General features: G+C 43.7%; 1 protein-coding gene across 2 annotated transcripts in view; it reads right to left on the minus strand.

The window, feature by feature from the left end:
• Window positions 1-13,671, minus strand: part of AP1S3 (adaptor related protein complex 1 subunit sigma 3) — a 948,614-nt gene that overhangs the window by 731,904 nt on the left and 203,039 nt on the right. For both annotated transcript variants that reach the window (XM_069618154.1, XM_069618153.1), the window contains exon 2: window positions 659-837. In XM_069618154.1, coding sequence (XP_069474255.1) covers window positions 659-837 — 179 coding nt within the window. The remainder of the gene's footprint in view (window positions 1-658; window positions 838-13,671) is intronic.

Consider the following 13,671-nt stretch of genomic DNA (forward strand, 5'->3'; position numbering starts at 1 on the left):
TCCGGCTCAAGACGGAGAGGAAGGGGAGGTTGTTCCAGAGGAGGGAGCAAGCCAAGGAAAGGAACAGCTGCCCGCTCTCTGCTCATAGAAGCACTTGACAAGCAGAGAGTTGGACCCAAAGGATCGGCGGGATCTGGAAGGAAAGTATTTGGTGATGGCAAGTTGAAGATAGCGTGGTTGCAGATGAAGGCGCTACTTTTCAAACCAAACAGTTCCAAACTAAAAAAATGAGTATTTCCACCCTTCACACACCATCTCAGGAAAGGGATTACATGAATTGTGATTTCTATATTTCCTGCTACTTTTGCAATTGGGGGGTGACAAATGTTATTAGCACTAAATACACAATGCCAATCTGGAAACCAGTCAAAGGAAGATTAATTACTTTGCAATAGAAATTACACCCCTATACTTACAACCAAGAGGAACAAATATGTACACAAACATATGCAAATAAAAAAAGCTTCTTAGGCATGAACACAATATTTTATTTCAATGGAATTGAGCTCAAGCTGTGATTTCACCTGGGGATACAGAAATGGGGCTAGCAGTTAGACCATTTCTTTGTACAATAACTGAAAGATGTGCAAATTATTCTTGTGTCGAGAAGCTTTTCTAAATAACGTTTAATATTATGCTTTTAAAAGATTACTCACACCTTTTGTAAACAAGTTTTAGATCTCTCCACTCTACAAAGCTACTGGTCTTCTGATTGCGAACAAGAATGGTCTGAATAACTTCTCGTGTGATCTTTTTCTTCTCCTTCTCAGGTACTGTGATGTACCACTTCTGCAGTCTTAGCTTCCCTTGTCGGCTGAACAGAAGTATAAAATGCATCTAAAAGACAAAAGTCCACAAAGTAGTCAGCAACAACTTGAGATTTTTAAAAAAAATGAAGAAAACCCATATTTTTCTCTGTGTTCTTTTTATTGCGCTATTCAACAGCATTTCTCAGACTCAGATGTTTTCTATTATTCTAATGGTTCAGTTTCCATTTGTGTCATCTTAATTGTTGTTCCTGTGTGGGTGGAAAACTATGTTAGTCTATGATGGGTCCTGTACCTCATAACACTGCCTGACATTATAGTCTATGGGTCACGTTGAGACTTTTCAGTTTGAGCTGCACTAACAGAGTTTTTCAGCACGGCTTGCTCTCCAAGATTTTTGGGGCAAATTAGTGATTTTTCAGAGCCGTATATACTGAGGTTTTCAAATTGGCATTATGTTGCATTTTGGTAAATGGAATCAGACAACTATTATCAAGATGGGCTAATTCTGGTGTGCCAAAGAAATATAGTATTGACATAATTGGGCAAATACTGTGATACTACAACCTGGGAGCATACATAGATTGTTAAACTGGGGGTACTATGGGATTATGTAGACCAGAAATATATTGCGATTTCAAAAACGGGGTCTATGCTTGAATCGTCTAACAGTAAGCGAATATTTACATAGGTAAAAGTAACCTTGCAGTATAGTGAAATTGTGTATACTATCCAAATTGGGAAACCTGTGGGACTGTCAACATTTAAATCTGTTGGAATTATATAACATGGAGTTAGGGCTGTGGAATTGTCAAATTGTAAAAAGATAATTACTGTGCAAACTATAAATATGTTGATATTATATAACTAGAGTACACATGGATTGTCCAAACTGAAAATGTCAAACTTGGGAGCAAAACTGCGATTTTGAAAACCTGGATTGTAAAACCGCCCATATAATGACATATTGGAAATGAGAAATGCACTGTGTTTTTGCCAAATTCGAGGTGTACTTTCTTCATTTTGTGAGGAATTGCCAGCCGGCAAGCATGTAAAACCCTGACTTGTTACATTTATATTGGTAAAACAACGAGGAGGGTAATTTCATCTCCAAAAGGGTAATATACCAACTAGATTGCCCTTTTCCATAAACTCCATGCCAAAAACACAGTGTGCTTGTGGCTTGCTGCACAAGTAGCAAGATCCCCCGGCACCTGTGCTACCTGTGGCAGAGAGCTGTTCAAAGGTCACAAGAGGCCCCTTGACAGCCGCACCAACAGCCAAATCTCTGCAGCTATGGAAGGAGATGTGTATTCTGGTCAGGCCGGGTGCACACTTGCCAATGGCAGGACAGGAACCTAAGGGACCCAGCCTCTTGTTACATCCGGCCCCTCGGCCCTCACATGCACACACGCACGCACACAGACCAAGGAGGACACGGGACGTGATGTTGCTTGCTACGCGTCCCGGCGGCAACTGCCGCACGGACGCAGTTTATTGAACTGCGCATGCGCGGGTCCATAACGAGGCCCGCGCATGCGCGCTACACCCAACTGGGACGTCACATCCCTTTTTAACTTTAACCAAAACAATGTAAACCTTCGGGGTGTGCATACCCCTGCACAAGTGAGGCCCGTGTGGGCGGGCGCATGAATACCTGGGAGTCTCACCTTACATCTCTCAGTTCAGTCACCTGCGTCCAGGACGTAGTCCTTGAGATGCCCTGGTAATCTCCGCTCGCGGCGGACCGGGTACCTTGGCGAGGCGGTGGGCGGAGTAGAACACTCTTGTTCAGAGCTAGCGGAGTCCCTGCTCTGCTCGCCCTCCTGATCTCCAGGCGAGCCCTCTCGCCCCACGCATTCCTCTGAGGCCCCGTTCTCAGCAGGTCTTTCAATTCGTTTGAAGAACGACCGGTTGCGCGTGACTGTTCCTCGGTCGCAGGCGGCCGTCACCATTGTGCCCTTTACATGCGTTACCTTCCACGGGCGCGGCTCAAATGGTAGGGACAGTTTCCACTCGGGGTGCCGGTTTCGGACCAGCACTGTGTCCCCTACTCGCACCTCCTTTTCCTGCAGACCCCTCCGTTCACTTTCTTTGTCGTTACACCTAGCCCGTTCTTCCTGGACACCCTCATTGTCTATTATCCCTGGCGGACGGCCGTCCTCTTCCGGTAGCATTCCCCTCGGGCATCATCCAAATAGTGCTTCGGCGGGAGCCACTCTCGTGGACTGATGGGGTGTCGTGCGGTATTCTCTTAGAAACTCCACGAGCTTCCTCTCCAGGTCTTCACCACCGCTGGCAGAGATTCTTAGGACCTTATTAAGAGTCTGCATCATTCTCTCGGCCTCCCCGTTGGCTCGCGGCCAGAGTGGGGACACCCTGCGATGCCGGATCCCCCTTTCTCAGAGGTAAGTTGCAAACTGGCTGCCTGTGAACGGCGGCCCGTTGTCCGAGCACAGTAGGTCCGGGAACCCATGCGTGGCGAACATTTTGTCTAATGCCTTCGTCGCGAACTCTGTCGCTGTCGACTCTACCACCTCCACCTCGGGGTACCTGGACCATTGGTCAACTGCTACCAGAAAGTACATTCCCCGACCAGTCGAGCCGAAATCCACGTGGACAGTTCCCCATGGTTTGCTGCTACGCTCCATCAACCTTATCGGCGGGGCTCTGTCTCCTGGGGCTGCTGCTTGACACGCCACACATCTCCTCACGAAGCTCTCCACTCGTCCCTCCAAGTCCGGGAACCATACTTTGTGTCTCAGCCGAGCCTTCGTTTTGACGACCCCCTGATGACCGATGTGGGCCAGTTCGAGCACCCTTGTCCTCAGTGCCCGTGGGATGACGATTTGTCTCCCTCGAAGTATTAGCCCATTGTCTGAAACAGAGAGTTCATCCTTCACTTTCCAGAGTGCTTGGAGGTCGCTCTGGGCCTCTGCTTGACGGCGGGAGTTGTTGTGCAATACCTCCCGCCAATCGCCGCTCCTCACGGCAGTCTTGATGATGGTAAACACCTCGTCCTTTTTTCTTTTTTATTTGTTTATAGTTCAAAGAACCTTTACAAAGTAGCACATTAATACAACAAAAAAATAAATAAATAAAACACGGAGAGAGAAAAAAAAAGAAAGTTCACAAGACCAAACAGAATACAGAACATCTCATTAAAATTATAAAAATAGCACAAAGCATTAGCACAATTTCTATATGAGAACAACCCAATAAAAACATGATTTTAACACTGAAATAACGAAATCTCTTTCTCAATTACTTTCAAAAACTCAACCAAGGCAAAGATTAATGCTCTCTCATTTCCTTGCATCAATCGAGTCCAAAGAGATATCATACAGTCTTCGTAATTTATATTTATAAAACGTAGAAAATGCTTTGTACGTATATCTCTAAAATGTGGGCATTCTAAAATTAAATGTTTTAGAGTTTCCTTCTGTTCGGTACACCTCGAAAAGCGACACTTAGTGACGCCTAAATTAGTTCCTACAGTTCGCCAGAATTTTGTTCGTTCAAGGGTATGAAATTGATTTAATCTAAATCTCATGTAATACATTCTGATTTTATTACACGGAAACATCGCTATATAATCACAACAATCATCTCTTTTGTGAAGGAATTTTGCATATTCCTTATAGGTACTCAAAGTTGATATTTCATCTAGAGTTTTACACCAGTCGTTCGCAAACAATTTATGTTTAACATAGTTAGGACGTATAAGCAAATCATCATTATCGGTGCCCAAGTTATTTAAAGTTTTGGCCATGGTTTCAAGGTAGCTGGTGAATGAACTGGATGAGCAACCCTTTGTAAATTCAAAAAGATCCTGATATAAAGAATTATCAGAATAGTTAAGAATTTTGGAATAGTTTGAGAGAGCCCGCCAGGTAAACCTAGTGGACAAGGAAATCAGTCCCAACTCATGTCTAATAACACAGTTCGGGATTGATATAGATAAACATAAGGCTCTCTTCACTAAAGTACCCTGTATGGAATCAAGTTGCCTATGCAAATTACTGACACAAATATCCATGGCATATAGAAGAATAGGCTCAACCTTCAATGTAAGAAACTCTAATAGCGGAGTCATTGAAAACTTACACAGCTTATGAAAGATAAATTTCATCTGGCTTAATAGTGGTCTGGCTTTCATCTTTATATATTCCACCCATAAGTTTATGCTATTCGCACTGCTCAGGCGATATCCTAAATAAGTAGATTCTTGTAGTTCACACAGACGAGTCCCCCCGATATTCCAGTTGAACTTTTTGAGTTTCTTATTTGATTTAAAAATCATTATACATGTCTTGGATGGGTTAGGTCGAAGATTATGTTCATACGCAAAATCTATGAATATATTTAACTTAGCCAGAAGACCAGCAGGAGTTAAATCGAAAAAGATGAGGTCATCTGCAAAGGCTAACCAGTGTATTCTTAATGAGCAAAGTCTTGCTGGTATCGTGAGTGTAGATTCCCAAAGTTTATCTATATCAGAAAGATAAAGATTGAACAGCAGGGCTGCAAAATTGCAGCCCTGTTTCAAACCAAGATGAAGTTGCACTGGTTCAGTTAAAGAACCGCCCTGAGTTAGACGAATTCTACAAGATGTATTGGTGTGGAATTTCTTGATCCAATAGGTCAGATATTCCGGAATTCCAAACTTACGCATTTTGGTCCATAAAACATTGCGCACAACGGTGTCGAACGCAGAAGACATATCAATGGATGCAATGTAAATTGTGCTCAGTTCATTCTTATTCACTCCGGCAATCAGATGTTTCATTATAGTTGCATTTAGTGTTGTTCCCATTTGTCGTCTAAATCCCACTTGGCATTTCGAATATATTTTATAAGTTGCTAGATGTTTATCAAGCTCATAGATAACTAGTATAGCGAACACTTTTGCCGCCGCATCTGTTAGCGATATCGGTCTATAATTCTCGGGCAATCGAGGGTCGCCCTTTTTATACAATGGAATAAGAATGGAAGTAACCCATGAAGACGGGATAGTGCCACTCACTAAGATACTATCAAACTTAATTTTTAGGATCATACTCCAAAAAGTTGGATCGGACCTATATACGCAAGATGGAATCCCATCGGGACCAGGGGCACGAGAATTAGATAGTTTTTTGATGGCCCACATAATATCAAAAGTAGTCCATACAAATTGTATATCAGTAAATAATAACTCTACTTCATCTTGGTTTATTGCAAAGCGTTCTGGTAATTCATATTTTTGTTTAACATAAGCTATCCAAGTTTCAGCGTTCATTAAAGATTCATTACATAAATCCGCCTTATCCCCTTTTTTTAGGGCAGCCCAGATATCTCGGGAATTTCTACTACAAATAGCTTTAATCATCTCACAATTTTCTTTGTTATATTGCTCTATATGTACTCCCTTTACATTAAATTTGTATTCTTGGATTATATTCTTCTTTTTTAGTATGTAGAGTTTGGCAGGTAGTTTCGCTAATTCTAGCTTTCGTATATCACGATTTTTATTTCTTTTCAGAATTTTAATCTTATAATTAAATCTGTGTTTGTGATTAGTCACAATAGAAGCTTGTTTTATTCCAAGTTTTATAAGAGTTTCTCTGATACACTCATTTATCATCTGATTTAAATATTCTATAGAGTATAATTCCGGCATTAAAGGATTGACCTCATGTTTTAGATGGTTTGAAACATTCTCCACCAATCTCTTACATAAGGTAGGATTCCATCTAAGTGATATAGTTTCTCTTTTCGTCTCTAAGGCTTGCAAGCCCTGATTAGCATGCCATTGATTCGTAACCATAGAAGTGTTAAGAGTAATGGGGGCATGATCACTATAAATAATGTCCCCAATTATAACAGATTCAATGCATGGTAACAACAAATCAGAGACGCAGAAGAAATCAATCATTGATGTAGTATCGCCCCTTTTCCAAGTATAATTGTTAAATCCATAGCGAACTTCACAAACGACATACCCCAGTCATCAAAATAATTCCGATATGTATTTCCTCTCTTAAAGCTATTTGAATTTGCCTGTTTGTGGTCTTTATAAAACACTGGTGTTCCAATACAATGTGAATTAAAATCACCACCCATAATAATGTCGTATTCGGGGTAAAGTGTTGACGCTTGGTCAAAACAACAATCTATATCATCAAGTATGTCCAACAATTTATACTTCAAATGATTACAATATACATTCACAACTAAAATAATCCTTTTGTCATGTTTGTTTAGATTCAAGAAGACCGCTATAACATGTATGGATGAGTATACCAGAGTTATAGTGCAGGCGATGGAGTTACTGACAGCAATTGTTAACCCACCAAAAGGTCTTCCTTCAACCCCTTTACTAGCTGGAGAACAATATGAACAATAATCAGGGATAGCAAGTGGTTCAATTTTCATTGTTTCTTGAAACAAGAAAATTGATGGCAATTTAACAAGAGTGGGCAGCCAAGTCTCAATGTTTTTAAATCCACATGAGTTCCATGACAGTACTGTAAGTACTGTCTTATCCTTTACTTATGAAGTAAATAAGTTAGGACTTGCTGCAAATATCGTTTTCAATAGTGGTTCCATCCACGCCATTTCCCTATTTGTTCGAGCAGTCGTTAATAATTGGGAAATACACATTTTTTGATTTCCTGTGCTAGATGATAATTCTCCATTTGTATTTTGCTCAGAAAGTACGGATTTTTGATTATCAAACAAGAATTCTCCTGCCAATTTTTCATCATTAAATGTGAATAGCAAGAAACCCATTTCATGTAGTTCCCTTCTAAAAGACCAAATAAGTTTCAGCACATGTTCAGAAAATAAATGACATGTCATACGGTAATTATTAGTTGGAGCCAAAGAAATAGTCAATATCATTAGACGCAATTATCCTTAATGATGGAATTGTATATAGAAGATCCAAGAAATATCTTCTATTAATACGTGCATCGCCTAGAATTTCTTGCTTACCTTCCAGGCCCAACATATTAATGCATTTCTTGCTATTTACCATAGTGTGGCAGGGCAAATGTCCAGTAATCTTACCCTCATTAGCATTTTCTGAACCATTTAACTTTACCGTATGATCATCTAGATTCAACACACTTTTCAAATTGATGTGGGTTTCATTATAATGCCTATCTGCAAGTTCAGATGAGTTAAGTTCTCTGCATAAAGGGATACTTACAAATGATTGACAAAACCAATTGGGCTGGGCAATATTTTCATCAACGCATTCTTGGGACTTCAAAGACTGGTTAGTTATTTCAAATGATGGGATACTAGCTTTTAAGGCATTAAGCACAAAATCATGCGCATTCTTTACATCCTTATTTATACAAGGCAAAATTTGCTTAGTTTTTTCATTAATATCACCAGTCATCGCACATGATGGGGTTCCAGTTTTTTGTATATTCATCGTAGACTCAAACATTGATTACATCGTTATTTATGCATGGTATTAGTTGAATATTTTTTTCATGCGTATCATAAATGTCACTATTACCTTCTCCCAAATACTGATGAGGTAAACTCTCAATATGCAACTGTTTATGAATAGTGGTAAGCTTTCCTCTGCCGTTTTGGATAACTGGTGCGTTACCCATTGTCATAGTTGTCTCAAAGACAGGTTTTTTCAAGGTTTCAGAGTACAAAGACGGGGCCATTTTAGGCAATACAACAAAAGAAGATTTAATACCTTTGTTCAATACAATAGGAGAATTATGAGATTGTCCATTTCTCTTTGATGTCTGTTTTCTACATACACTTTTAAAGTAGGTTGGCAGTATTTTTTGAGTTGTCTGTACTTCTATTTCATCTACTGTTGTTTTAACGGGATCAGTTGGAGTATCAGGTATAATTAATGAGTTTACACAAGTTGAATGTACTTCAACATTAACCATTTTAACATGATTGTTTGAAGTAGAAGGCTGTATTGTATCTATTGTCTTTATCGCCTCCATATTCTTTGCCCCAAGGTGTGATTGGCATTCTACAGAAAGCTGTTCCACATCAATCACATCTTCCCCCCCACTTTCTAATATCGCAGAGATTTCTTTTTTTGATTTTTTCATTTTTTCATTGGCAGATCTCCGTTTTTTTTCAGCACGTTTAACACACCGTTTTTGATTTTTGCGAAATCTTCTAGAAGAGTAGCCTTTATAGTCAATGTCACTATCGACAATACCATCATTGTCTTGTCCTTCTTCTATGAGTTTAATTAGGACTGAAGGGCTATCAGCAGTATTCCCACTTATCTCTGGTAATATATTAGGGGTTGGAGGTTCAATTTTATTTTTAAGTTCAATTATTGTAGAGCTGATAGATCCTAGTTCACCTAGGAGCAATTAAAATCCTTTAAAGGGATGATTGGCAAAACCTTGAAGAAAAGAGTCATTGATTTCAGTTTGTGTGCTTTGTTCATGACAAATGATAGCTTTGGCCTCATTGGGATTTTTTACCCCTGCATTAAGCCTTTCCAAAGCAAGAATAAATCCTTCCATCCTTATCACTTTGGACATAATCTCATTCATAGAATATTTTATATCCCTTAATTCTAGGTGAGTGACATCATGTCCTTTGTCCAACAGATCCAATATCCGAATTATCACTGGGAAAGTGAATGGTTCTTGGTCTTTGGAAATAGGGGATGAATTAAGTTCACTCCCAATATTTTGTGAGTATGGAACATGGAGATCAGGGCTTATAGGAAGTTCCGAGTGAGAGGCATTATCTAAAGCTATATCATTTGCAGGTAACAATGGCAGATGTAAGTTTGATGGTAAATATACATCAGAATTATCTGCATTCATATGCGAGTCACGATTTTTTGTTATTAGTGGAGTCAATAAACCGATAGATAGCCTAATACGGGAGTCCAAATCAGCCAGAGTTTCGAGATCTAGATTACTATTACAAGGCGCCTGGAGACAAGTCGTCAGGCTTTTCTGATTCTATATTCAGATCAGCCGGATGTCTTGTAATATCCATATCGGCAGCACTCATGGAAGATGCCCCATTATTAGTTTGGTCGGTAAGATTATAGGGGATCGCCATTTCTGAGCATTTTCTGCTCCTCAGACCACTGGCCATCATATATGATGACAAAATAAGTGCCCGATAGAATAACTCACACTTTTTTTATTTTTATAATGATCACAGAATAGCTATGGATTTTAAATAGCAAGATCCTACCTAGAATACAATAGAGGACTCTGCAGGTGTACTAACATAAAAAAAGAACCTATATTTAGTCCAAGATCAATCCACGGACGCCCTCCCGCTCACCCGAACAGCCAAACAGCCTTGGCACTTCCCATGCACTTCCGGATGCGCGCGCGAGATGCGCAGGCACCGGAGATGATGTAGGGAAGACGCGATCTGCAAGTGGGCGGGTCGGAGGGCGGAGCTAGGGGGAGAGAGAACAAAAAAAAAAAAAAAAAAGTTGGCGCGTATCTACAGAGAAATAAATGCAGAAGTTGCACACAAGTCCAGCACAAGTCCAGCAGATCTTACTAAAGATCTAAACAATGTTGGTTAAGGTGTTTCCACACACCTCGCGCTTCCTCTTGCCGACGGCTTCACTCGCGGCATCAGACGAGGAACGAAAAGCGAGGAAAAACAATCAGATGCCGTAGAGCAGCGGTCCCAGCCAAACAGCCTTGGCACTTCCCATGCACTTCCGGATGCGCGCGCGAGATGCGCGGGCACCGGAGATGATGTAGGGAAGACGCGATCTGCAAGTGGGCGGGTCGGAGGGCGGAGCTCGCGCTTCCTCTTGCCGACGGCTTCACTCGCGGCATCAGACGAGGAACGAAAAGCGAGGAAAAACAATCAGATGCCGTAGAGCAGCGGTCCCAGCCAAACAGACTTGGCACTTCCCATGCACTTCCGGATGCGCGCCGTCCTTGGAGCATTCCGTCGCAATTTCAAGTCTTGAGATTGCCATTGGAAGGGACCCTTCCACCACCTGACACAGCAGCCCATGGCACTCGTTCGCCCCAATGTCAGTGACAGAGTTTTCCTTGCTGGGGTGGTGCGACAGGTAGTCGGCCGGGTTGTTCGTTCCTGGTCGGTATACGAGTTTCACCCCGTACTCCATCAGGGCTAGCATCCACCTTTCGATCCTGGGGTCGGCTTGGATGACACGCCCGCCAGTATGGGCAGTTGCGGCTTGTGGTCGGTCACCACCACGACAGGTTTGCCCAGAATATACAAACGGAAATGGCGACAGCCCCACAGGATGGCTAACGCCTCCCGTTCGATCTGCGAGTATCTCATTTCCGTGTCCGAAAAAGCCTTACTCGCATAGGTGATGGGACGCATGTCCCCGCGTTCATCAGGTTGCAGCAGCACAGCCCCTACTCCCACTGGACTCGCATCGACCACCACCTCCGATTCCACCTTGGGGTTGAAGTACGCCATGGTGTCCCCATCGGATAGGGCATTTTTCAGGGTCTGGAATGCCTCTTGTTCACTGGCTCCCCATTTCCACGCTGCGTCGTTCCTTGTTAGCACTCTGAGTGGTTCCGCCAGCGACGCCAGCCCTTTGATGAAACGCCCACAATAGGTCACCATCCCCAGGAAGCTCCTCACTTCCGTGGGGGACTGCGGGGGGGCGGCTTCCTTAATGTCCTTCACTTTGGCTGGGTCGGGCGACACACCGGCCGCATGGAAGATGAATCCGAAGAAACCAATACGGTCCTTGAAAAACTCGCATTTTTGTCGATGAAGGGTAAGCCCTAAGTTCTTCAATCTCTGGAGCGTGCTCTCCAACCTCTTCATGTGCTCCCGTTCCGAGTCCGCGAAGACTAAAATGTCGTTGCTCATGTTCAATACCCCTTTTAGGCCAGCCAACGCCCCTCTGATGGTGTTCTGGAATACTTCGGCGGCTGATGAGATGCCGAAACTCAGGCGTTTAAATTGGTATAGGCCGTCATGCGTCGTGAAAGTAGTTATGAACCTGGAGTCCGGGTGCAGTTCAAGCTGATGGTAGCCCGCTCGTAGGTCCAGCTTTGAGAAGACTCTTGCCCCCTGAAGCTCTCCGATAATGTCATCTAGGGTTGGTGTAATGTGCCTCTCCCTCTTGATCGCAGCGTTTGGAAGGCGCATGTCCACGCAAATCCTCACTGCCCCGGGCTGTTTCGGCTTGGGGGCCACCACTATGGGGGACACCCAGGGTGTCGGCCCCTCCACTCTCTCAATGATGTCCATATCCACTAGTGATCGGAGTTCCTCCTCCACCTTCTCCCTTAGGTGGAACGGAATCCTACGGTGTTTGAGGGCTGTCGGTCTGATGGACTCGTCGATGTGCAGGGCTTTAAGTTTCCCTATGCCCTTGAAGATGTCCGAGAACTTGTCCAACAGTGTTTCAATGTCAATCTGGTATACTCCATATGCAAAATGAACCAAATTGAGGGCCTCCGACGCAGCACAGCTGAGAAGCGAGTTAGGGCTAACGTCTGTGACAAAGAATTTTGCCTTGATGGTGCTTTCCCCCTTCGACACTGGTGACACGAATACACCCTTGAGTGGCAATGGGGCGTCTCCTCCAAAAGTAAATATCTTCGCCATGGACTTGTCCAGTGCCGGCGGGCCTGGGAGTTTCCGATAATCTTCCTCCGCCAGCACGCATACGGAAGCTCCTGTGTCTATGAGGATCTGTGTCGGCACACCCAGTATGTCTACCACACACCTGGGTTGCCTCCTCCGTTTGCTCTCTGAGGCAATGTTTGAAATGAAGAATACCTTTTGTTCGTCCTCCTCTTCTTCTTCTTCCTCCGCAAGTTTCAACCTCCGTACCTCCTGTTCGAGAGCTGCGATGCTGCGTTGCCTTCTGAAACCGCTGCCCCTTGTTCTCGCGGGGCCTCTCTGAGTAGGCACAGGGGCAGGGGCGCGGCACATGCGGGCATAGTGCCCCGGTCCATTGCACCGTCCGCAGTATCTCGTTTTGGCGGGACACTCCTCTACATGTGGCAAGTCATAACCGCAATCTTGGCAGATCGATCCAGGTGTGGATGGATGTCTGCTCTCCATTGTCTTCGGGGCCCACTTATCCTTCAGCTTTGTTCTTTTGTTTACAGCAAAAGCCTCCTCCCTTGCGCTTGGCTTGACCGCCGCGTCCATACTTGCTCCTCTGGATTCTGCTAGCTCATACGTGCGGCCACTATCTAGTATCTGCTGCAGTGTCCACCCCGGCTCTCTCAGCACTTGTCGCCGCAATTTACCCGAGCTGCAGCCCTGGAGGACCTGGTTCCTTATCAGCTCGTCGTTGTCCCAGCGACATGTGCTGGCTATCATTCTCAGTCTGGCGCAGAATTGATCGAGAGACTCTTCCTCCCTTTGTTTCTCTCTGCAGAACAGAAATCTTTCATAGTCGACATTCGACTGTGGGATGAAGTGGTTTTCTAGCGCAGTCTTGACAGTGTCATACGTGACCACTGGCAGGGTGAGTGATTCATAGATGCGCATAATGTCCAGCCCAGCTGAATACAGAAGGGTCGCCCTTTTCGCATCGTCGTTCGTAGTCCCGGTCGCAGTAAAGTACATCTCCAACTTCTTGACCCATAGTAGCCACCTGGGTCCCAGTTTGGACGGGGGCCCCGACGTGTCAAACTCCTGCATGGGCAGCAGCGATCCCTGTTGTGTCCTCACCGCTCTTGTTGCCACTTCTGTCTCGTCTTCGCTGCTTGCCATCTTCACAGGTCGCACAGGCACCTCTGGGTGTGTTAGAGGCCGCAAACCTGGCTGGTGTAACTCTCGACGTACCTTCTGCTGTTGACCGTCGCTTTAACCTTGTGCCTGTCTTTTTTTTTTTTTTTTTTGGATTGTCCCCAGGTTGTTGGGGACAATCAAGTGTTCCAAAAATTGTTCCTTTTTCTCCTTGTGGCAGCGCACG

The sequence above is a fragment of the Ambystoma mexicanum genome, chromosome 10 (genome assembly GCF_040938575.1).
Source record: "Ambystoma mexicanum isolate Mex_15411 chromosome 10, UKY_AmexF1_1, whole genome shotgun sequence".
NCBI classification, from domain to species: domain Eukaryota; kingdom Metazoa; phylum Chordata; class Amphibia; order Caudata; family Ambystomatidae; genus Ambystoma; species Ambystoma mexicanum.